General features: G+C 36.9%; 2 protein-coding genes and 1 pseudogene across 2 annotated transcripts; 2 read left to right on the forward strand and 1 right to left on the reverse strand.

Annotated features, from left to right (window-relative positions):
• The first annotated feature begins 5,061 nt into the window (after positions 1-5,061).
• LOC142180958 (uncharacterized) lies at positions 5,062-8,565 on the forward strand. The gene is made up of 5 exons (XM_075253063.1): positions 5,062-5,155; positions 5,204-5,323; positions 5,419-5,861; positions 7,104-7,371; positions 8,018-8,565. The coding sequence occupies exons 1-5, from the start codon at positions 5,062-5,064 to the stop codon at positions 8,563-8,565; spliced, it is 1,473 nt and encodes a 490-aa protein (XP_075109164.1).
• Positions 8,566-11,649: 3,084 nt separating this feature from the next.
• Positions 11,650-15,016, reverse strand: LOC107780836 (thylakoid lumenal 15.0 kDa protein 2, chloroplastic). Its single transcript, XM_016601435.2, has 6 exons — positions 14,757-15,016; positions 12,901-13,004; positions 12,346-12,436; positions 12,184-12,252; positions 11,993-12,102; positions 11,650-11,910 (listed from the first exon to the last, which is right to left on the reverse strand). Exons 1-6 carry the CDS (start codon positions 14,968-14,970, stop codon positions 11,818-11,820), a joined length of 681 nt encoding a protein of 226 aa, XP_016456921.1. The 5' UTR covers positions 14,971-15,016; the 3' UTR covers positions 11,650-11,817.
• Positions 15,017-16,186: 1,170 nt separating this feature from the next.
• LOC107780838 (transcription initiation factor TFIID subunit 8-like) lies at positions 16,187-18,158 on the forward strand (annotated as a pseudogene).
• Positions 18,159-25,164: the final 7,006 nt, after the last annotated feature.

Consider the following 25,164-nt stretch of genomic DNA (forward strand, 5'->3'; position numbering starts at 1 on the left):
GCACCTACTATACCGTTTGATGAGAAGTTGTCTTACGAGGAGGAATCGACGGCTATTGTTGATAGGCAAGTAAGAAAGCTACGGTCAAAAGAAATTGAGTTCGTAAAAGTTTTATGGCGAAATCTTATATTTGAAGAAGCTACTTGGGAAATAGAAGATACTATACGAGTCAGGTACCCCCATTTGTTTCAGCCCACAGGTACGTACTTGAGTTAAACTTCGGGGACTGAATTTCATAAGGTGGGGAGAATGTAATACTTCATATTCAAGTTGGGGTATTTTTATCATTTAATGTTACTTAAATTAAAAAAAAAAGAGAAAAAACCTAGCTAATTAAATGGGCAAAAGCCCATTGTATAGTGACGGGAAAACAAAGAAAGAATAGGTAAAGAAAGGCAAACACAACAGAATCTAAAAACGAAAGAAAGAAAGAAAACGGGTATGCTTTAAACCTTAAATACGCACTGGCTTTTACGGGTAATACTCGAATTTCTCAGCTGGGTTCTCTTCTTCTAGTAATTCTTTTTATCCCAGTTCATATATTTGGGTTTCACAAGGTATAAGAAATTAAATACCAATAAGAATTATTCTAGGTAAATTAAGAGTCAAACATGAAACCTCGAGGGTTAGGTATTCTAAATTAGCCATGAATTAGCCTAAACAAGAAAATTAACACGAGATCGATGTTGATGTGGTTATAGATTGATTGAAGAAAGTTGTACGAATCGCTCGAGGTGACGAGTTTGGTATTTCACACGGATACTGTGAGTAGTAATCTTACCGCAAGTTGTGTTTTTATAACTTGCATGATTTACACATGATTTTTAATATGAATATGTTACTGATTATTTTGAGTTACATGTAGGACAAGTCTTTTACTCGATATGATACCGAAATAGTTATTTGAGATGATTACCATTGTTTTAAATATTCTTGTTGTCACTAGATATGTTCTACCGTTACTTGAAATTACTGTTATCGAAATAAAATTACATGATTTGATAAGAACCGAAATGCCCTATATTGTTTTAAAATATTTTCCTATGATTATATACGGATACAGAGACAAGTACAAATGGGAGTAGACTTGAAGGATCTTGTAGCTAACGGCGGGTTTGTTAGACTTGGTGCACCTTGTATTTACCGATTACAGAGTACAATTATAGCCCTCGCTGGTGGGAAGGTAGAACTAGCATACCATTACCGATTTCCCTCGAGTAGGGACTACCGTTATATTTGACTTCTTGCGAAGAAGTCCACAGTTATACCAATTACATGATCCATTCATTGAAACCTCCCAAAATATGAATATTGATATTATACAGTGGTTACCGAGCTTATTACGGAATTGTCAATCGTATTATACTACAAGAAAAACATGATGAGACTGAAAATTGTTTATTGTTTATGAAAGGGGAATTTTTATGATAATTTTGTTTAATATACTAGCATGTTTTCTGACTTGTCCCCAATAAAAATGGTTGTAGTTAAGTGTTATTATTCACTGAGCTAGCGACTCATTCCCCGCTAATTGTTTTTCTAGAGACAACAGTTGGCGCGAGCGAGGATTTCGTTATTTAAAGCGCACATGTTGATAGTTCTTGGTGAGCCTCGCACTTGTTCGCGTTGGTGGAAATTTTATCAATTGTTATGGTCTTTTCTTTGAACTCTTAGAGTCGCTCCATGGTCATTCTTTTAGTGTCTTGAGTAGTCTTTTTTATTATAGACTTATGTTGATTAACGCTCATTCTTATCAAATTTGGAGATAAAGTGGTATTTCTAGTTGTTAGTGGGTGGACTGTTAAAGGTAGATACTTATTTTGGTTAATTGATAAAGTCATTGTCATTTGAATTACTATTAGGATATTTGGTTGCTGAATTTGAGACAGGAAATTTTTTGAGAAGGTCCAAAAATATGGGAAACTCTGGCCAATTTTCTGTAAAATACTGATGAGGCTTACTTGGGGGCACTTGCTCCTAAATGTCGGTCACGATCCTAAATTGATCGTGACAAAGTTGGTATTAGAGCTTAGTCTTTAAGTCCCGAGTCATGGAGCAATGTTTAGTAGAGTCTTGTTCATGGGTATGTAGGCGCCCATACTTATGATCTTGAGGCTACTGAACATCTAGAAATGTTTTCCCTTCTTTCATTCTTTGATCGTGCGTTGAGATAACTTGAGATTGACTTTGGAATATTTCTTTCGTAGATTGCTAGTGATGACTAGGGATTTTGCTATATTTTATACTCCTTCTTGCTTAAGTTTTGATTAGAAATGTGTACAAAATAGTCCCAAAGGCTCACAAGTTGTGCTTGATTGCAAGTTTGATCAACAAGGTGACAAGATGTCAAAGATCAGCTCAAAAGGAGTGAAACTTGCACAAGTATCAAGACAAGACAAAGCTCAGACAAAGCAAGGCTAGTGCGGCCACACACCATTCTGTGCGGTCCGCACAAGTGAGGTTCAGAGAGTATGATATTCAGGCAAAAAGGGCAATGCAGCCGCACTAGGTTTTGTGCGGTCTGCACTGGGATCAATGTGGCCGCACTCGATTTAGTGTGGTCCGCAGTAAGAAGGATCAAAGAGTTGCCAGTTCCGAGCTTCAAGCCAATGTGGTCCGCGCTCCATTTCATGCGGACCGCACTAGAAGCCTCCGCGGTCGCACTTCATTCTGTGCGGTCTGCATTGCCTGAGTTCAGATAGATGAATTTTTATGTCAAGAGTCTTAGTACGGCCGCACTAGCCCCACAGCGGTATTTTTGTCCAAATTTTTCAGCTTAGTACAAATAGTTTGTTTTCCCATTTTTAGGTCATTAGATAGTTTTCTCTTCAGAGTTGGGCTCGTGACTTCATAGTTTTAGCTGTTTTGAGTAATTTTAGCTACATTTCAACATTGAATCTTCTTATTTCATTTAGTAATTAATTAATATGAATTTTTCTTCATCCATTTCTTGTTTTTCTTCTTTAATTATGAGTAGCTAAATCTATAAGCTAGGGTTGTGGCTCAACCCTAGTGTGAGTAATTGATGGGTCTTGTATTTTAAGGCTAGATTGACTATGCGTGTTTGATATTTAGGCTAATTTCATGTTTAATTGTTGAATTAGTGGTTGCAAACACTAGTTTGTGTTTACTTGACTTGAGCTCTTCTTGAGAAAGAGAGCTTGAGTCACTGAAATTGGTCCAACAAGGAATTGGGGCGTACTCAAGAGATTGATAGCCCCAATTAAATGGTTAAACCTCGAGAGAGTAATACCCGACTTGAATCTTGATTGCTTGTGCAAATTTACATACCCAATTGGTCTTAAAAAAGTCAATTCGGGCGAAATCACCTGAACCACCGAGAGGTGTAGAGTGGATAAAATCGTGCAACGGTTATATCATACTCACCAAATATGTCAATCATGCCTTGGACTCAAGTATCCGTCAATTGACCACCAAGGCGAAAGTCACTACCCTAGTGCCTTTTAAACCATTTGAACAACCCGCAATATTTTACTCTTAGCTTATTCTAGTTTAATTTACCATTGTAGTTTGATAAAAGTAGAAGTAAAACAAAAATCCAAAAATGTTTAGAAGTGTAATTTGGAACACATACCCAACTCTAAATTAGATAGATACCCGACTCCAACATCTAGCTCTCTATGTAAATCGATCCCGACCCTAAATCGGGTAAAAGCTACTTCGAACCTATCTTGCTACTCAATAATAGTGCAGGGTAGGAATCGATCAGCTAGGACACGCACACCCTCATCTGCTGGACGTGGTGCCGGACGTGGTACTACCCGGGGTGGCGGTCAAGTTGGGGTTCATCAAACTAGAAGACAGACTGCTCCTCAACCTAAAGTTGGAAACATGGGTCAACCCCAAGCTGTTATGCCAGATCAAGAGCAAGGGCAGGGAGTTTAGGACGCTTCACCATTAGTGACAACTGTTGTACCTACTGTTGCCTTACCTGCAGACGCAGTGGCAAGGTTATTGAATGTGTTAGAGGCATTGGTGCATGCTTAGGGTGGAAGTTTAGCTCCTCAGGATACTTTACAGATACAAGCACCTGCACGGACTCAGACTTTCGGGAATAAGGAAGTACCCCTACAAGAGTTTCTGAAATTGAAATCACCAAAATTCACAGGTTTTGATAATTCAGCAGATCCTCAAAGTTTCTTGGATAGGACACTCAAGGCATTACGTGCTCTTGGATGTTCTAGTGAGAAAGACGTGGAGCTCGTAGCATACAAACTAGAGGATATGGCCAACACATGGTATGAAATTGTATTGCTAGGAAGGCTAGTAGGAGCAGCACCACTGACATGGGACGAGTTCACTAAGTTGTTCAAGAATCATTTTCTTCCACACAGCCTGATGCAAAAATATGCTAGAGACTTTTAAAGATTGGTTCAGACTCTAGATATGGATGTGTCAACATATAACACTAAGTTTTGTAAGCTGGCTATATATGCTCCTTACTTAGTGCCTACCAAAGAAGCTCGAGTTCAGAGGTTTGTTGATGGACTGGTTGGTCGTGTATACACTGCAGTAGCCCTACAAATGAAGACTTTATCCTACTCTGATGTAGTCGACCTTGCTAGAAAGATTGAAAACAAGGGACGTGATGAGTGTACAGCTAGTGATTTATGTAAGAAGGCCAAGACAGGAGGGGCTTTCAGTGGCGGTTTTAGTGAAAATAGAAGAGCAGGAAATCAGGGGCAACAACAGGGTTCTCAGACAGGGACACACATGCCTTCACAGTCCATATATAGACCACATTACAGACAAGGTAATAGGGCACCATCATCTTCTGGACATCGTAATTCTGGGCAGATATATGCCACTACTCCATTATGCCAGACGTGTGGTAGATCACATTTGGGCCAATGTTGTGTTCTAACTAGAGAGAGCTTTTAGTGTGGCCAGTTGGGACATCACTTGAGGGATTTCCTTCAGCCTCTGAGAAATTTCAACCAGGCTTCTATTCAGTCAGTTGCACCAACTCAGACTACTCGTAATACTTCAAGTGCTACAGGTACAGGACATAGAGGTTGAGGTGCTGGAGACCGTGCTACTATGAATCAAGGACAAGGGAATGCTGGTAGAGGTCAGGCGAGAGTGTTTGCATTTACTAGACAGGATGCTCAGGCCTCGAATGTTGTGGTTACAGGTATTCTTTCTGTCTATTCATTTGATGCACTTGCGTTGATTGATACAGGATCTACTCACTCCTATATGTCCTCGTACTTTGCTTTGAGGTTTAGTAGACAGCCTAAGCTATTGAATGATCCTTTTCTAGTTGATACTCTTGTTGGAGAGTCTCTATTAGCGAATACGTGTATTGTGCTTGTCAGATTTGGGTTGAGGGTAGAGATACTCTAGCTGACCTTATTGTACTTGATATGATTGACTTAGACATGTTGATGGGAATAGATTGGTTATCTTCTTTCTATGCTATAGTCGATTGTCATGCAAAGATAGTTAAGTTTGAGATACCAAATGAACCCAGTTTTATTCTAAAAGGGAGTCAAGTTCCAGAGATTTGCAAAGTTGTATCTTTTATGAAAGCTCAACGCCTTCTGAAGAAAGGTTGCTTGGGTCTCTTAGCTATTGTAAATTACACAAGAAAGGAAACAATTAGTATAGAAAATGTACCAGTAGTGAGAGAATTTTCTAATGTATTTCCTGAAGATTTACCAGGATTGCCTCCAGTACGAGAAATAGACTTTGGTATTGATTTGCTACCTGAAACACAGCCCATATCGATACCCCCATATCGAATGGCACCAGCAGAGTTGAGGGAGCTAAAGCAACAATTACAGGATTTGTTAGATAAAGGGTTTATTAGACCTAGTGTATCACCATGGGTTGCACCAGTACTGTTCGTAAAGAAGAAAGACATATCCTTGAGAATGTGCATTGACTACAGGCAGTTGAACAAGATAACAATACACAATAAATATCCTTTGCGTCGTATAGATGACATGTTTGATCAGTTTCAAGGAGTTGCCCACTTTTTAAAGATTGACCTCCGTTCTAATTATCATCAACTTAGAATCAAAGATGAAGATATTTCTAAGACTGCTTTCAGAACTCGATATGGGCAATATGAGTTTCTTGTGATTCCATTTGGATTGACTAATGCTCCACCGACATTCATGGATTTAATGAATAGGGTGTTCAAGCTGTTTCTGGATAGATTTGTAATAGTATTTATTGATGATATCCTGATATATTCTCGTACACAAGGAAAACACGAGAATCATCTCAGGACTGTATTGCAGACATTGCGAGAACATCGACTTTATGTTAAGTTCTCGAAGTGTGAATTTTGGCTAGACTCGGTATCATTTCTGGGGCATGTTGTTTCCAAAGATGGAATTATGGTAGATCCTAAGAAGACAGAAGCTGTGCAGAAATGGCCCAGACCTACTTCTCTTACAGAGATTCGCAGCTTTTTAGGCTTAGCAGGCTATTACAGGCATTTTGTGCAGGATTTCTCCAAAATAGCAACGCCACTGACCAAGCTAACACAGAAAAATGCAAAGTTTCAGTGGACGGAGGAATGTGAGCAAAGCTTTCAGAAACTCAAAACGTGTCTAACAACTACACCAATATTAGCCTTACCATTAAGTTCTGGAGGATTTTCAGTATTCTGTGATGCCTCGAGGGTGGGATTAGGATGTGTTCTCATGCAAAATGGTCGTGTTATTGCTTATGATACGAGACAAATGAAAAAGCACGAGCAAAACTATCTTACACATGATTTGGAGATGGCTGCAATGGTATTTGCTCTAAAAATTTGGAGACATTGTCTATACGGCAAAACTTGTGAGATTTATACTAACCATAAAAGTCTGAAGTATATCTTTCAGCAGAGAGATCTAAATCTTCGGCAGCGTCGTTGGATGGAACTACTCAAAGACTATGATTGTTCTATTTTGTATCATCCTGGAAAAGCCAATGTGGTGGCTGATGCATTGAGTAGAAAATTTATGAGGAGTTTGGCACATATAGCTCCTACAAAGAGATTTTTGGCTAGAGATATTCAGATACTAGAAGATACAGGTATCAAATTTAGTATCGGAAATTCAGAGGCATTGTTGGCTTGTGCTTAGGCTAAGTCTTCATTAATTGAGCACATTAAGGCCACCCAATATGAGGATGAACGATTATGTAAATACAGAGATGAGGCCTTAGCTGGTAAAAGCAAGGATATAATTGTTGAAAGTGATGGTGTTCTTCGAATGGGTGATAGGTTATGTGTAGCAGACGTAGATGGGTTGAGACATGCTATTCCTAAAGAAGCTCACAACACTACATACACTATACATTCTAGATCTACAAAAATGTACCATGACCTGAAGCAATTTTATTGGTGGGAAGGTATGAAGAAAGATGTTGCTAACTTTGTTTCTAGTTGTTTGACTTGTCAGCAGGTCAAGGCTGAGCATCAGCGACCCGCAGGACTACTACAACAAATTAAGATTCCAGAGTGGAAATGGGAAAGAATTACTATGGATTTTGTCACCGGGCTACCACGAACCCTTAGAGGTTATGACTCTGTATGGGTGATTGTAGATCGACTAACAAAATTAACACACTTTTTGCCAGTGAAGACTACATATGGTGGAGTGAGGTATGCACAAATATTTATGAACGAAATTGTCCGACTTCACGGAGTTCCAGTATCCATCATCTCTGATAGAGGATCACAGTTCACTTCACGCTTTTGGAAATCTTTTCAAGAAGCATTGGGTACACGAGTAGATCTTAGCACTGCATTTCATCCACAGACAGACGGGCAGTCTGAACGTACTATATAAATCTTGGAGGATATGTTTAGAGCTTGCATTCTTGAGTTTGGAAGTAGTTGGGACACTTATCTACCGTTAGCTGAATTTGCTTTACAACAATAGCTTCCAGTCCAGTATTCAAATGGCATCGTACGAAGCATTGTATGGTAGAAGATGTCGTTCTCCTATCGGATGGTTTAAAGCTGGTGAGACCAACTTATTGGGACCCAACCTAGTACAAGAAGCTATGGACAAGGTCCAGTTGATCAAACAGAGATTGCTTGTAGCTCAAAGTAGACAAAAGTCTTATGCTGATAAGAGAAGAAGAGATTTAGTGTTCACAATTGGGGACAAAGTGTTCCTACGAGTCTCCCCTATGAAAGGTGTGATGCGGTTTGGGAAAAGAGGCAAGTTGAGCCCCAGGTTTATAGGACCATATGAGATACTAGATCGAGTGGGAGCGGTGGCTTATCGTTTGGCACTTCCTCCTGAGTTATCTTTTATTCACCTAGTGTTTCATGTCTCAATGCTAAGGAAATGTATATCAGACTCATCTCAGGTGCTTGAAGCACCTGCTATACCGCTTGATGAGAAGTTGTCTTACGAGGAGGAACCGACGGCTATTGTTGATAGGAAAGTAAGAAAGCTACGGTCAAAAGAAATTGAGTTCGTAAAAGTTCTATGGCGAAATCATACAGTTGAAGAAGCTACTTGGGAAATAGAAGATACTATACGAGTCAAGTATCCCCATTTGTTTCAGTACACAGGTACGTACTTGAGTTAAAATTCGGGGACCGAATTTCATAAGGTGGGGAGAATGTAATACTTCATATTCAAGTTAGGATATTTTTGTCATTTAATGCTACTTAAACTATAAAAAAAAAAGAGAAAAAACCTAGCTAATTAAATGGGAAAAAGCCCATTGTATAGTGATGGGAAAACAAAGAAAGAAAAGGTAAAGAAAGGCAAACACAACAGAAGCTAAAAATGAAAGAAAGAAAGAAAGAAATAAAGAAAATGGGTCTGCTTCAGAAAATGCACAAAAGAGATTTCAAAAGGAGAAGAAGAAGAAGAAGAAAAAGGCTGGGACCAAACCTTGAGAAATCTTATATATGCATTGGTTTTTACGGGTAATACTCGAATTTCTCAGCTGGGTTCTTTTCTTCTAGTAATTCTTTTTATCGATGTTGATGTGGTTATAGATTGATTGAAGAAAGTTGTACGGATCGCTCGAGGTGACGAGTTTGATATTTCACACGAGTACTGTGAGTAGTAATCTTACTGCAATTTGTGTTTTCATAACTTGCATGATTTACACATAATTTTTAATATGAATATGTTACCGATTATTTTGAGTTGCATGTGGGATAAGTCTTTTACTCGATATGATACCGAAATAGTTATTTGAGATGATTACCGTTGTTTTAAATATTCTTGTTGTCACTAGATATATTCTACAGTTACTTGAAATTAATATCGAAATAAAATTACATGATTTGATAATAACCAAAATGCCCTATATTGTTTTAAAATATTTTCCTATGAGTATATACGAATATAGAGACAAGTATAAATGAGAGTAGACTTTGAAGGATCCCGTAGCTAACGGTGCGTTCGTTAGACCTGGTGCACCTTGTATTTACCGATTACAGAGTACAATTATAGCCCTCGCTAGTGGGAAGGTAGAACTAGCATACCGTTACCGATTTTCCCTCGAGTAGGGACTACCGTTATATTTGACTTCTTGCGAAGAAGTCCACAGTTATACCGATTACATGATCCGTTCATTGAAACCTCCCAAAATATGAATATTGATATTATACAGTGGTTACCAAGCTTATTACGGAATTGTCAATCGTATTATACTACAAGAAAAACATGATGAGACGGAAAATTGTTTATTGTTTCTGAAAGGGGCATTTTTATGATAATTTCTGTTTAATATACTAGCATGTTTTCTGACTTGTCCCCAATAAAAATGGTTGTGGTTAAGTGTTATTACTCACTGAGCTAGCGACTCATTTCCCGCTAATTTTTTTCCAGAGACAGCAGTTTACGCGGGCGAGGATTTCGTTAATTAAAGCGCACAAGTTGATAGTTCTTGGTGAGCCTCGCACTTGTTCACGTGGGCGGGAATTTTATCAATTGTTATGGTCTTTTCTTTAAACTCTTAGAGTTGTTCCATGGTCATTCTTTTTGTGTCTTGAGTAGTCTTTGTCATTATAGACTTATATTGATTAACGCTCATTCTTATCAAATTTGGAGATAAAGTGGTATTTCCAGTTGTTAGTGGGTGGACTATTAAAGGTAGATACTTATTTTGGTTAATTGATAAAGTTATTGTCATTTGAATTGCTATTAGGATGTTTGGTTTCTGAATTTGAGACAGATTTTTTTTTGGGATGGTCCAAAAACAGGGGAAAGTCTGGCCGATTTTCTGTTAAATACCGATGAGGCTTACTTGGGGGCACTTGCTCCTAAGCGCTGGTGACGATTCTAAATTGGGTCGTGACAGTTATCTAGTTGTGTAAATTTTACACTGTTAGTAACTTAAATTCTATTGAGAATATTATCTAGTTATTCTTTACAAACCTAACCTTACGTATTATAAACTTGTTTAGGTCAATTCCTCAACATATTTCCTTGAATAGGCATTTTTGGTGAGAGCTCCCAATTCCTCTTTCACACAATAGTTTCTTAATTATCAACACTTTCGTGCCACATGTTAAACGTTTTAAGTTTTATAATTAGTTCAATTCCATCATGTAGTGTTATAACTCATTTATGATATGGCATTATTCTATGTCAATTATACCTTGGAAAATAATCAAATACCAAAAGAGAGATTTTCCCTTTTTGTGTTAACTATTTTGCATGGACGTTTATGGACGAATATGCCAGCAAGTGGCAAAGCAATTCGAATACGACGAATGAGAAATTTCCAGAAAAATATTCTTCTGATAAATAATCCATCGAATAATAAGACTTAGGAGAGGTCAAATATTTGCTGTTATGTTGTGTTTGATTAATACGGGAAACTCCTGATTGAGGTCTTCATCCTATTAATGATCTTGTTATATATTTTTGTATATTATTTGAGTAACTGCATAAACTAATAAAAATACATATAATACAATTACTAACACTCGAAACCAATTATGCATTTATATAGTTTCGTCCAGAGGCAGATTCGAGATTTAATTTAATGGGTTCAGCTTTTAATCCTTTCCATTGTTTCCTTCATATGTTTCAATTATACTTGGTCTCGTGCTTTAACCAATTCCCAAGGTATCAAAACATTGCTATAGCCTATAATAGCACGTTCGGCCAAGCTGCAAAAATCAGCTTATTTTGAGAAGTGTTTTTTCTCAAAAGTATTTTTGGTGAGAAGCAGTTTGTGTTTGACTAATTAATTTGAAAAACACTTCTGAACAGCAATTAGTGTTTGGCCAAACTTTAAAAAACTACTTCTAAGTGTATTTTTCTCAAAAGTGCTTTTCAGAAAAGTGCTTTTGAAGAGAAGCTACTTTTTTCTGCTTCTTCAAAATTGCTTCTGCTTCTCCTAAAAAGCATTTTTTTTTCTTTTCAAAAGCTTGGCCAAACACTTTAACTTTAGAAAAAAAGTATTTTTAACCCAAAAAAAAGTGTTTTTGCCTCAAAAAAAAGCTTGGCCAAACAGGCTTTAAGTCAACAGCAACAAAATTTCTCATTCCAACACACAATGAATATTTCAAAATTCCCACAGAAAAGTAGAGGCTATATAAGGAATAGAATTCTGCTCATCTCATGTATCAGAATGTTTCAAACATTCACAAAGTTGAAGAAGCATGGCGTTTATGGTGATTCAAAGGTCAAACTACTGTTTGCATTTTAAGCTGAAATAGCTATACTTTTATTTCCTTCTCAATTTAAGAAAATGTTACTGTTTCACTCCAATGCATTGTTCATTCATCTTTTGATATACATCTTATGGAGAAATACAATGTACAGAGATTGAAAGCAAATATGGAACAAGCGGTGCAGTGTCACGCCGATATTACTTTACCTCCGAGCAATTATTCGGACCAACTGGTTCTCTCAAGCAGGTTGATATTGCCATAACAGCAGCTTCAATAGACGCGTCTTCACCCTATTTCATACATCAGATTCATACAAGACAACTTCAAAATCTCAATATAAATCAAGGGAAGAAGGAAATTTTACAGTTTTACCTTTTCTTTCCAATAAAACATGTTTCCGTATTGCCCTGCCAAACGGCTCCAGAAGCTACGTGGAATGTCAAGATCCACAGTAGCTCCAACATTGAAATTTAGTATGTTTCCTGGACAAATACAGAAAGTACCAAAAGATAAGCCAACAGAACAAATGTAGTCTGAAAAAAGAAGAATTTCTGGCGTATTACCAAAGGTAGGATCAGCAACAAAAACTATGGTCCTGTCGTCCACTTGCCAAAAATCTTTGATAGCTAATCCTGTGAATATAGCATTTAAACATTATGTTACACATCTAGAAAAAATTAATTAAGTTGTGGAGATAAATTGGACACTAATAGTAGAATATGTACCAGGCGTATCAGGATAGTTCTGAGCTAAAACTCTCAGCTTAAAACCAGTATCCTTTTCTATATCCGTGATCTCTTGTGCAAGTCTTTTCTCCTGTACACTAGTAATAAATCATGAGAAATTCTTTTTCTTTCGTATGAAAAAGAAGCTCTTGTAGTTCAAGCAAAAATTAGTACGATAGAATAAGATAGTGCGCTCTCTATATGAATTAAAAGCTCGTAAACAGAGTAATGGACCAATGTGAAGAAACTACTTGGCAGTCAGCCTTATCTATTTCATCATGAAACTAGCATACCCCGAAACACAAAATAAAAATAAAACGTAAAAGAACAACTAAACTGTATTTTCCATAAGTGAGATCCAGAATCAAAGAGAATGTAACAAGAAAGCAAACTTCTACTTGCTTGTGGATCTAAAATTCAGACATTAGAAGCGCAAATTTCGGATATCCAATGTCTTTTAGCAGAGAAAACAAACTAGAGAAAAGGCAAGGCAAGGAAGTATAATGTGGAAAGCTACATGAAATTCCTCTTAAATAAAGGGACCACATATCGCACCTGACCATCTGAGAGGAAGCCAGCAACATCAATAACTGGAGTAAACTCCTTAGGAAGCAATTCCGGCTTGTTAACTCCGACCTTTGCTTCAGCAATACCAACTCCTACAAACATAGGTTTATTTTTCACTCAACATTCTAATCCAAGAAAAATAATTGTAGAGGTATCAAGGCACACATTTCCTAAAAGTTAGAACATATCCAGGAAAATACGTCCAGCCATATCCTGAAGTACATTCCCTACTGAATCAGAAAATTATTCATTTCCCCTTCATAAATGAAAAGAGTATCTGAGAAGCTCAAGAGAGTAACATTTTCTCTAGATAAAAAAAAATTGATATATAGGTGGGGAACTACGGAGCATAAGAATGAGAGGCAAATCGATGTGATGCAGATAATTAAAAAAAAAACAATAGAAAAATATGAATAATTTAACTAGGTTAACATCTTTTGACGAGATAGAAGATATCAACATTCCAATTGTTAATGGTTAGTTTGTAGAAGCTTAAGGATGTAAGGTAGCACTTAATCTTTTGAAAGTTATGAAGTAAGATGATTTCCAGAATAAGTTCAAGCGCTTGTGCCATTTCAACACTGTAAATCAAGTTCACTAACATAATTCAGTGTCATTCCAGAAAGCCTACAAGAGGTTCTGTTTTGTTACTAACCTAGAGGACTACTTAGGAAATTCCATCAGAGGCATGTGTTTGTCCAAGTATCCTCTACCCCATCGGCCCATCCCACGAAAATCTGGCATTGCCTGAAATATGGCTTATTTATAGGGGTAACTAAGTGTGGAAAGATGAGCTTAATAGGATAATTTCAGGTCTCTACTTAAGAGTTTTGGATATAGGCTGTTGAAGCCAGTATTCTGTGTTCCCTTTGCTACAATTGAAAATTGATAGGATATTGCAACTAGCAGAAGAAAAGCAAGCTATGAAAGATCAGAAATCACATCAAATGTTAGACGCAGATGGATGCTAGGACAATAAAACTTGGAAAAGCCAAAACAAGCTCATACCAACCCAACCCCTGCAAGAAAGGAAGAAATAAAACAAAACTTTCATGACCGAGGATTTATTGATCAATCAACTATGCCTAGAAGGAGTTGACTATATGAATCCTATGAGTATTCATCATAGGTACATTAATTCTATGCTGACCACGAACCTAAGGCAACCACCTCCTTTATCCTCAAACTTTGCATCGGCTATACTTTAGGAAACTCACATACGAATATTTACGAAATGGAGCACCCAAAGATATGGCCTAGTGATCAATCAAGTAGGAGGAGAACCATGAGTTCAACGTTACCCAATACTTATACTCGTGTAAAGTAGCAGGTACTGGATGGGATAACTTAGGTGCATGCAAGCTGGTTCGGACACCATCAAATCATTAAAAAAACAACAGTCTTCATACTAGTCTCAAAATAATAATTTGGTTAGTCACGATTAATTCGGTGAAGAACTATACTTCATACAAAACGGGGACAATCACAATTAGAATTTTGTTTTACAATATGTCAAAGTATCTACTAGGTAACTATAGCTATCAGATAATTCAGTAGCCATATTGAGCTATCTGCTTACTCTGAATTCCTCAGAACTTGCTTTTGCAAATCCTTCCAACCCATCTAAGGTTTTAATACAAATGGCACAGCAAAAAACAGCAACATTACAAAAGAAACTCAGAGCAGTAAATTTACAGTTCTATCATTAGGATGCTAAACTACAAAATTAAGTCGAATTTTTAAGATTACTAGTAAGAACCCATTTGCAACAAATTATAGAAACACCAAAAGACAATGTCTAAAGCAATTATCAAACAATAAAATTTAAGGGAAAGGTAAATAACCTGTGAAGGAGAGAGCAAGAGCTAAAGAACCAGAGAGCAAGAAATTCAAAGTCTTGGATGAAAATTCTGAAATTTTGGATAGTTGAGGCGCTGAGTTTTCATTTCGGACTGAAATTCGGAAATGGGAATGTGATGCTTTGATGGGATGGATAGAAGGAGAGTAACAAATGTTGCGAAACGTGAGAGATGAAGGAAGATGGAAAAGAGAGGTCATTTTTAGTGTTCTTGTGTCTATTGAAAGGGGCACGTATCCTCTGTCTAGAATATTAGTACTAATTTATTCCTATTCTTTTTAACTTTTCTTTTTTCTTGTGACGAAAAACTTGGCTTATTGTTTGATGACGAATAGAAATATTTTACTACTACTAGTATAGCCCCTCTCTTTCTTTCTTTTTTTTTCTTTTTAAGGAAATTTTTACTTTTTTTGTGGAATCCATAAAAATTTTAAATTTCGATTGTCAGATAAGCGTTAAAATTTCACATCCCCTTTTTAATTTTTCCTCGTATTAGTAAAGTGATACTATTGGTGGAAAAAGAAGGTGAAGTGGTATAAACAACTTCATCTGATTTACTCTCTCTTTATATGTAAACAATTAAAATAAAATAAAATACTTGCTATGAATTTAAAAAGGTAAAGAAAGACTATTTAAGGGAAATGTCATGTGAAAAATTTTGTTTCTGATTTGTGATATTTGGTTAGTACATATTTTTAATATGCACTTAGAAATCATAACAATCTAAAATTTTAAGTTAAGAAAAATAGAAGGAGAAGATAAAATATGGTAAAAACTATATATGTTAGCTCAAAAAAATTATTATACGCATAGGAAGTTAAAGAGCTTAACTTTGTAAAGTGCCGAATTTCAATACACGCACCTTAATAAATTCTTTGATAATCCTAAGTTAAATTTAATTTTACAAAACTAATTTTTATAGCTTACACATTTGTTTATTAATATTGAAGGTATTATAAATATAACTTTTAAGGGCATAAAAGTCTAATAATATTACAGGGTCATTAGTCTTTTACATTCAATTTATTGATCTTCATGCTTATAATATAATATAATATAATATGATAGATTACTTCAAATTGAGAGTAATATATTCTAAAAATAATTTAAATTATCATACTTTTTATGTATAAGAATAGAAACAAATTTTTTAGTTAATGCATGATTAAATTTGGTTAGTAAAATTTCACAAGGACCAAAATCAAAATGCATCAATAACTAAAATGACCAAAACTGCAATTTCCATTCAAAAGTTCCTTTTCATCTTCTTCCTCGTTAGGGTTTATCACAATTACTGCATAAACCCTCTTTCCATTTGCAGCAATTATATCTCTTTCTTCGAAAATTGTTGCATTTTTGGAATTCAATTTACTAGTCAAGCGCGCGAATTCTCAAATCCAAGTCGCTAAAAATTAGCTGTAAGTACACAATTACAAATTCACATAGAAACCTAACCTCGAGTAACCTCTGTGTATATGTGTACTTTTTTACATGCACTAGAGTTTTGCCTTTGCTCGCTAATGCAGCTTGGTGTTTAGGGGTTCATGAATTGCGCGTTTGTGATTTGTCCATTTTGAGTTTTAGGGATTTTGTGTCTGCCATGTGACCAGGAGGTCACGGGTTGAAGCCGTGAAAACAGCCTCTTGCAGAAATGCAGCGTAAGCCTGCGTACAATAGACCCTTATGGTCCGGCCCTTCCACAGACCCCGCACATAGGGGAGCTTAGTGCACCGGGCTGCCCCTTTTTTTTATGATGTGGTTTTATAAGTAAGCCAGAGATGAGGTGAAGGGTAAGGTTTTTGAGGAAAAAAGTTCTAAATGATTTTAGAATTTGAATATGAACAATGGAGGTAAAGCGGAAAGTGAAAAAGAAAAAGAGAATACAGTTTATGATGATAGGAAAGAAAGAGCTAGTACTGATGATTTTGGTCGAGCAATATCGAGAACTGCAGCTGCACAGATATGCGAAAATATTGGATTTGAGGGCTTTAATGAATCAGCTCTTGAATCATTTGCTGATATTACGGTTAAGTACCTTTGTGATTTAGGCAAGACTGCAACTTTACTATTTTAGTTGGGAGGACAGAGGTCAATGTCTTTGATGTAATAGAAGGATTAGGGGATTTGGGTGTGTCCACAGGTGCATCAAAGGTGAAACATTGTGGATTGGATTCTCGAACTATTAAGGGGATTGTTGAGTTTGTGAAATCAGCTCAAGAGATTCCATTTTTGCAACCTCTTCCATGTTTTCCAGTGATTGAAGATAAAAGGAATATACCCAGTTTTATACAAATGAATGAAACTACATCGTTTAAGCACATACCTTTATTGCTGCCTGCATTTCCTGATCGGCATACTTATGTACGCACCTCTACATGGAACGAGAGAGCTTGTGATCCCCGAACTGATAAAGTTAAGTTAGCAAGGCAGCGAAGGAAGGCGGAAAGGTCTTTGTTGAATTTGCAGCAACGATTGGTGTGCAACGGTTCAACAGAGGTATCAGCTTCCAATGAACCAGATGATGTTAGGATTGAATCAAGTGTTAATGCAAGTGGAAACGCATTTGTTGCAGTGTCTTCAGAAGCTGGAGAAAAAGACATGGCTGCAGTTTCCCTCGCAGCTAAACTTTCCAATGAAACGGACAAAAACCATGTTTCTTTGCCGGATATTTATTCTCCTGCAAAGGCCATTGAAGGATGATCCTTCTGAAACAGGAAATGGTGTGGAAGAAAATCCTCCTGACCAGATGGTTCTGGGAGAACAGCATCTGGGTTCAGGTGGGACGAAGAGAAAAATGACAAGAAGAGGAGAGCAGAGTTGATACTTAGACAATCTATTGAAAACCAGCAGGAGTTGACCCAGTTGTAAATTAGTTCATAGAATGGCTAGCTTGATTGTTTGTTCCATATATTCTGTTAGAAAAGGTCAGCAATTGATTAGGCTAGGTAAAAAGTCGGTCGAAATGTAGTTTTCCTGTGAATGGCCCACGTCTATGAAGAAGTCTGATGTAGGCAAAGCATTTTTGGACATTAGTTGTTTAACCTCCATTGACCGATTTGTTCCCTTACCCTAACAAACAAATGAAACAGGAGGAAGTATGATTTTAAATGGAAACTATTAAGGATTTCCAATGGGATCTTGTATTCTTGAAGGTGGACGTCTGGATTCTTTTTCTCCATGCAAATTTGAAGCAAAACTGGGAGTGTAATAATTAAAGGAATAAGAATAGATGAAGCTATGAACTCCATCTGATATATGCTACGGCAGAAATAGACAATGTCAATCATGTTAATTTTTCGCTGCTGTTTTCAGGCCCTAAAATTGTAGTTCTACACTTGTATTATATACTATTTTCTTTATAGATGAGAGACTTTCTTCCTGTGTAAAATCTTGTTCCAGCCTTGTCTGCCACCACTTGCTTCCTCGTAAATGCTTCGTATGAGGGTCTTTTCTTATGTTGTTCACAAAGCATGATGCACCGTCATTCTTGGCTGACTGATTTCTTTTGTTGATTTCGTTGCTGAGACACTTTGTAGTCTTATCTCCATTCAGAATACACTGCTTAATTTCACTGTGCTAATTATATAGAATTATAGTGATTGTCTTTAGTTGGCTGCTTGGCTGATTTGTAAAACTCAAGGCAACTAATCTGCCATCGCCGTTGGATTGGCTAAATTCAGCTGTGCGGTCACAACACATGAAATACCAAGTTTCTTTCTTGTAAAGCCAGAAGGGTAGAGAGCTGTGTTCATTTCCTGTAATCCACTGTTAGCTATATCGTTTTCCTATGAATATTTTGCTTCCACCACATCTTACTGAAAAAACAGGGTGTGGCAGCCTTATTTCGATTTATAGCTAATATGGCCGAGGATTAAATTTGCAAATCATGACTTGATGATTTGGCTTCATCTAAGTATTTGCCAGTGTTTGCATTTCGTTTATTTGAAACAATTATGCAGCATAAATTCACAGACATGCAACGTGCACTGTAGTCATCATATTTACATTTTTACATTTTGGGTGCCTGAAACCAACAACTATTGTGTAACTTTTTTTAAAAACTATTTTTCATTTAGTTGCACACTTTGTTTTTAACTCTTTATGTACTGCAGCATTATATGTTGATCTCAGCGTAAAAGAAGTCTTTGGATCTCACTAGCTTCACACGGTATGGCTATCACACCTTGCTGGTAATATCCAAATTCTCTTTCTGCTTCTTCTAGTAACTTGATAAAAGCAGGATGAGAAAGAAAATCTAGAGCGAGCGAAAATTTCCTTGGCTCTGTGTTCACCCCCAGAGCAAGCACCGAGAAGTGCCCTTTCTTTATGGTAGTTGTAACTTGAGCTTTCCTTTTCTTCCAGTTGCTGATGTTGTGGAGAAACATATTGTCAACAAGCTTTATGATCTGCTTAACCCTGGCAAAATAATAGCCCCCACATATCACTTTTGTTTTTTGGTTTTTCTTGCTCATTCTTATTCTTCTAATGTGCTGAAAAGGTCAAGTCCTTGTTTCTCTATTGAGAAAGCTTTAGGTGACATTTTCAGCTGAATTGGAATCTCATATATATAGTGTCTGACTGCTGTGGCAGCCTTTTTTATTTTCTCATTTGACAAGCCATTTTAGGGTTATCCACTTTGTCCTCCCCACAAAGGGACACACCAGAGATGTCACTGTTGAAAGGGTTTTAGGTAACATGGATTGCCACTTGCCAGTAAACATTCCTACTTTGTCCACTTTATATTTTCATTTTGACACCATTTTTGTGCAGTGATTATCGATTGAAAATTGAATTGTCTCATAAATTCCTTTGTCTTTTTCTTTCTCTTTTTGGTTTGTTTTTTCTTTATAACTGATTCTCAAAAGCAAGTTGGCGCATGATGTCGAATTTCAAAGGATAATGGGGTTGCTCGTTTACACTTCTCTACTTAAATGCTAAGCCTTGTCTAATGCACGATTCGAACTCGTGATGTGCACCCAACTCCACACATTGGTGCATTCTGCTTTTACTATTGAACCAATACCCTCATTTACTAATCCTTACTTGATGAATACTTACTTGTTCTCGATGTTTCAAATCAAACAATTTAATTTTAGCACTTAAAAGTTAAAGTGAGATTATATATCTCATAAACCATGGTGAATTTCAACATGTGTATGACAATATATGTCTTGAATTTATTGATCTGGTGTAAGCACCGAATGCCGCTAATTTTTTACCTACCTTATCCATTTCCCCTCTCCCCACATAAAACAAATGGAAATACAGATATCTCACTCTGCTTAATTAGATACTTGTGTTGGGAGCTGTATTTCTTGAATTTTATTGTATACTACCATACAATGTGTATGCAAACCGTGGCTAAGGTAACAACCACAGAAAGTTATGAAGGAGAAAATGACTGTTGAAGTACTGTTCACCAAAGATGTTCCCTTATTGGCTAGTAAAGAATTTGAATGGTAAGCACACTAGAAACGGGGCATTTACAAGTGCAGATATATAAAAAATTAGCTTGGTACAATGCACTTGAGAATTGGGAGAGATATTATATTCATTGCTAAGTTGCTATGATAGGAACATATTTGCTGTATTCATAGCTGTCCCCTTATCCCACAGCCTCTTCTGTTCCTCAATTCCACTCCATTTTTGGAATGTTCCCATTTATTCTCTTCCATTCACTACGTGGTCTAATATGAGCTTTAGCTCAGTTGAACAATTTGACTATCTTAAGAGTGTTTCTTCAGAAATGCAATCAATTCTTTGGGCCAAGGTAGCTATTTTACTGTTAATAACTACAGTTTCTTTCCAGCTCAGCAGCTCTTCCTTCATAGTTCCACATAGAAGTCAAAACATTTGCGCAAGTACATGCAATCATGATTCATGTTTTATACTTCAATACCATACAAGAGGAATGATTTGTGTGGTGTTCAATTTTTCGTTTAAACTGATTATGGAAGGACCTGGTTTTTCTAAGTGTTCCTTAACCTACTATTGCTGAAATAGTAAATGCGGAAAGTAAAGAATACAAGTATTTTATGTGGAAAACACCTGGCTCAAAAAGTGAAAAAATCACGGCCTACTTCTCAGTAGGATTTTCCCAAACTCTTCACTAAATCACTGAGCCAAAAACTACATTTAAAAAACACTTTTGTAAACCTAGGATTAACTCTAATTCCGTTATGGCAAATAGCCTCTAACTGTTGCGACAACTTCAAGTTAACTCTAACTTGAATACTCTGAGTACTTATTACAATTGCCTCTAGATTAAGCTGAAAGGTACAATATGAAAACACTTACTACAATTGAGCTAGGATAAAAGACAGACACTTGGAATTGGTTCTTCTATCTGGTTCATGTAGCTTCAGGTTCACACACTTGAATCACACAAGAATTGCTTGCAAAATGCCTCGCTATTTTGCTCTCAACTCATGTTTAATTTCAGCTTTTGTGCGAACCTGTAAAATGAGAACATCCTGCAATATATAGAGTTAGTAGATTAAGAAATAACTAGAGTTCTAATGCTACTCTTCCTTGATGGAAGAGTTCTAGTTAACTTCAACCTCTAACTCCTTCCTTATCTTGGATAGTGTTCTCTTTGAGTAGGGAGTCATTCTCCTTATCAATTATGCAACCTTTTCGATCAGAATATATCAAATATACCAAGTTAAGCTTATCTCCTTCAAGTGCATCCCACTTGCTTGAATCTGCCCATGTTTATGCCCATAAGGGATGGACCCGGTTCATGCTAGAGCTTCTTTTGTCGATCTTCAAAATAACCTTCACTTGGGCCAACAAATTCCCCCCTTTTGATGATGACAAACTCTGTGCTTTCATAAGCTTAGGCCCTGTTTCAACTCAGCTCAACATCAACACATAAGCTTAGGCCATGTTTCAACTCAGTTCAACATCAACACAATGTAAGAACATTTTACCTTTTTTCACTTATCATCAAGGACCAGGTTCATTAGGTTATAAACATCACTGTTCAAAAGCATAACCTTTTTTCTCCTTTTGGCATCATCGATAAATTGCATAAATATATAAGATAATCAGATTTTAAGACTTACTCATGGCCACTGGGGTACTTCAAATGCAAACATGGATTAATCATCATATATCATGCTAAGGATATTAACCATCAAAGAAATATAAACAAACAGTTAGAGCAAAAGACAATGAATTTCATTGATGATTGATAAGATCCTACCACAAAGCATAAGAAGAAATAAACACACTAGAAGCATGAGCAAAAGAAACAAAAAAATCCCGAATTGGGTCACTGGTTGATCTACACTAGGCTAGGAGGCTTAGGGCTGGGAAGGACCGGGTGCTTGGTTTTTGGCTTGGAGGAGTTTCAGCACCTGAAGAATGCTATCATTCTTCTCCTTTTCTCTTGCCAACTCAGTTCTGAGAGCATCTCTCTTAGTCTCCACCTCAGCCAACCTCTTTTTCAGCCTCTCAATCTCAGCATCTTTAGCCCCATTTTCTTGCACCAAGGCTCGAACCTTGCTATTCACTGATACCTTCTTGGATGAACCAGGTTATTTATGAGTGGCATGGACTTCATAGTCACAAGCAAGCGGAGTATTTGTCCCAAAATGTTCCTTGCTTGTACTAACCTCTCATTTCTTCATAGGTACCTTAAAATGTGCAAGCACAGCTGTGAGAATGAAGCCATAGGAAATGGCATGAGTCTTGGTGCCATTTATAACCCTATCAAGAAGCTGGATAATAAATCCAGGCTAATTAATCTGCCTCCCACTATCCAAACACTCCATCAGAACCAAGTCCATGAAGTTTGCAATGTGCCTCCTTTCCTGCCTTGGCAGAACACATTTGTTGACAAATTCGAACAGTACCTTGTGGGGTGGCTTCATCTCACTCTTTTACACAGCCTTGGGCTCAATTTCCTCCTCATTGTCACTGAATTTTCTGGTAATGGCCAGGGCAGTAGGAAGATTTTCTAGGCTTGGCCACTTGAGCTTTTTATAGTCATTGTACCCCTCAGCAGGTAAACCCATAATTTCTCCCAACTTCTTCACATCGAAAGAGATTTGCACTACTTTTACCATACTGGTAACCCTTCCATTTTTCACCTCAGCATTTGCTATAAACTCAACAATTTCATTCCTGGCCAACCTGCCATCCATCTAATGGACCATGTCCTTCCAGCCTTGCAACTCCAACTTCTCCAATAACAACACTATTCCTTGCTCCTCCAAGTCTTTAAGGAGTCTTCCTTTCAAAATAGTCCTCTTGCCAAACTTGACCATCTTGTTTTCTCAGAATCATCTTCTTCCTCTCCACTCCATTCTTCTTCCTCAACCATTTTCACTTGTTTTGACTTCACAGCAGACCTTGTTCTTTTTGCCAAGGTGGATGGTTCAGCAGACTTTGACTCTGAAACAGACTTTTTAGTGGAAGTATTGGCTTTCTAGGGTTTGGGAGTCAGAACCTCGACTTCTTTAGTCTCATCTTCATCTCAAAGGACCAGGTCCATCTCATCTCTGTCAACAACCTCAATAGGCTCATCCATCGTCTTATTTCCCTTAGCAAATGTTTTTCTTCTACTTTCTTCTAAGGCTTTCTGCCGTTCTACCTCATTCTGCTTTAGCTGACTTCTTGTGGCTCTTTCTCTTGTGGAAGGAATTTCAACAGTAACAGAAGGAGCAACCTTCCTTTTCTTGTTTGCCCTAGCAATGCCAGAGGTTTTAGCCTTTGAACTCCCTTTCTTCTTTGGATTATAACTTTCAGTCACTCTCTCCAGTAAGTCTGCGAGGGTTTACTCTACAGATGAAACAGGTTCATCTACATTTTTCCCAAGTTGAACAAGCCCTTCAGCGGCTTCGCCAGACCCACTTCCCCTTGTTTTCTTTACACTCTCCTCTACTCCACCAGATTTCTCTCCCAAAACAGCTGTTGATACCCAATTTTTCCCTATATATTTTTAAATATGCAAAATACTTTCAAAATATCATATGTGTGCATATATAAGTATGTCCAAATGCTTTATTATTTTTTCTTAATTTTTAAAAAAATTTAAACCAATTTATTTCCCTATTTTTATTCATAAAAAATCCAATAATATTTCTCAAAATTAGCATTTTGATGATTCATTTATTGGATTATCATATTTATGCCAAAATATAGCTAATATAATGTTTGCATATTTTTACAAATTTATTTAGTATTTTTAAAGTCAAATTGCATATAATTATAATATTAGCCTCTTTTAAGATTTAATTGCGTTTACATGTATAAAAATTAAGTCCAGTATTTTTAAATTGATAATTATATGTTATAAAATATTTTAGTACTGTCAATTTAATTCCAGAATTTAATTCGCTATTTTTATAAAATAAATGGGGAAAATGATTATTTAAAATCTAGCCAAATTTCATTTCAATTTCAGCCTAATTTGAACCCAATTTACCCCGACCCAATTTCAAATTAAATCGACCCTTTACCCGTTTAAATGACCCAACCTAGGTTTCCTACCTAACCATTTTAATCCCAGCTGATGATCTAAACCCAGCCATTGATCGTTTAGATAAACGGTTCTCATTACCCTTTACCATTTTTAACCTAAACCAACCCCTAAACCTAATTCATTTCTCACCTACCGCCGCCCTTGAATCCCCTTCTCTCTCAACTATCTCTGAAACTCTCATGAACCCTAGCCGCAGCCCTCTCACCCCACCCTGATATCTGCCTAATCCATGGCCTTCCATGGTCATTTGAGACCTGTACCAGCCTTCTATGGCTTCTATGTATTTGTTCTTGTGGTTTCACGGCCAGACCTTGAAGGAGCCTGGTCCAGTCCTTGTTCGATTTCAGTTCATGGCTCTTCTCCGGTCATCTTTGACCTTTTCTCCGGCCAACCATGGCCGTTCGAGTCAGAACCTTGACTCTCCTGGATATATCGATAACTTTCAAGGCCTTTCCCACTTTTTCTGTATTTTTCGAAACCCTAATCTTTAAGATCTTTTAACTTTCTTTCCAATCTACTTTAGATCTGTGATTACCTTGAACTTTTAAACATTTTCTCGAAGTTTCTTTATCTTTGCTTTCAAAACGACTCTCAAATTTTTCGATTAGGGTTTTTCTTTTAAGTTATTTCAAAATTTCTTCTCTGATTTTAACATATTTGTGATTCTGCTATGTTTTGCTCGTGTTGTTCTTCTATCTGAGTTAGCATGTTGAAAACCCTAATTTCTTTTGGGTCTCAATCGAGTCCTGAAGATGTTTGTTAGATGTGTGCTTGTTTGTTTAAACTCTTGCTTGACTTGTCTGTTTACTATCTTTTAAACTCGATTATTGCTGAAAACTCTAGGTCTTCTTGCCCTGGAACTGTTTGTTTGAGCATGCACGTGATGCGATTAAAGTTCTTTGTT

This window comes from Nicotiana tabacum, chromosome 5, assembly GCF_000715075.1.
Source record: "Nicotiana tabacum cultivar K326 chromosome 5, ASM71507v2, whole genome shotgun sequence".
NCBI lineage: Eukaryota > Viridiplantae > Streptophyta > Magnoliopsida > Solanales > Solanaceae > Nicotiana > Nicotiana tabacum.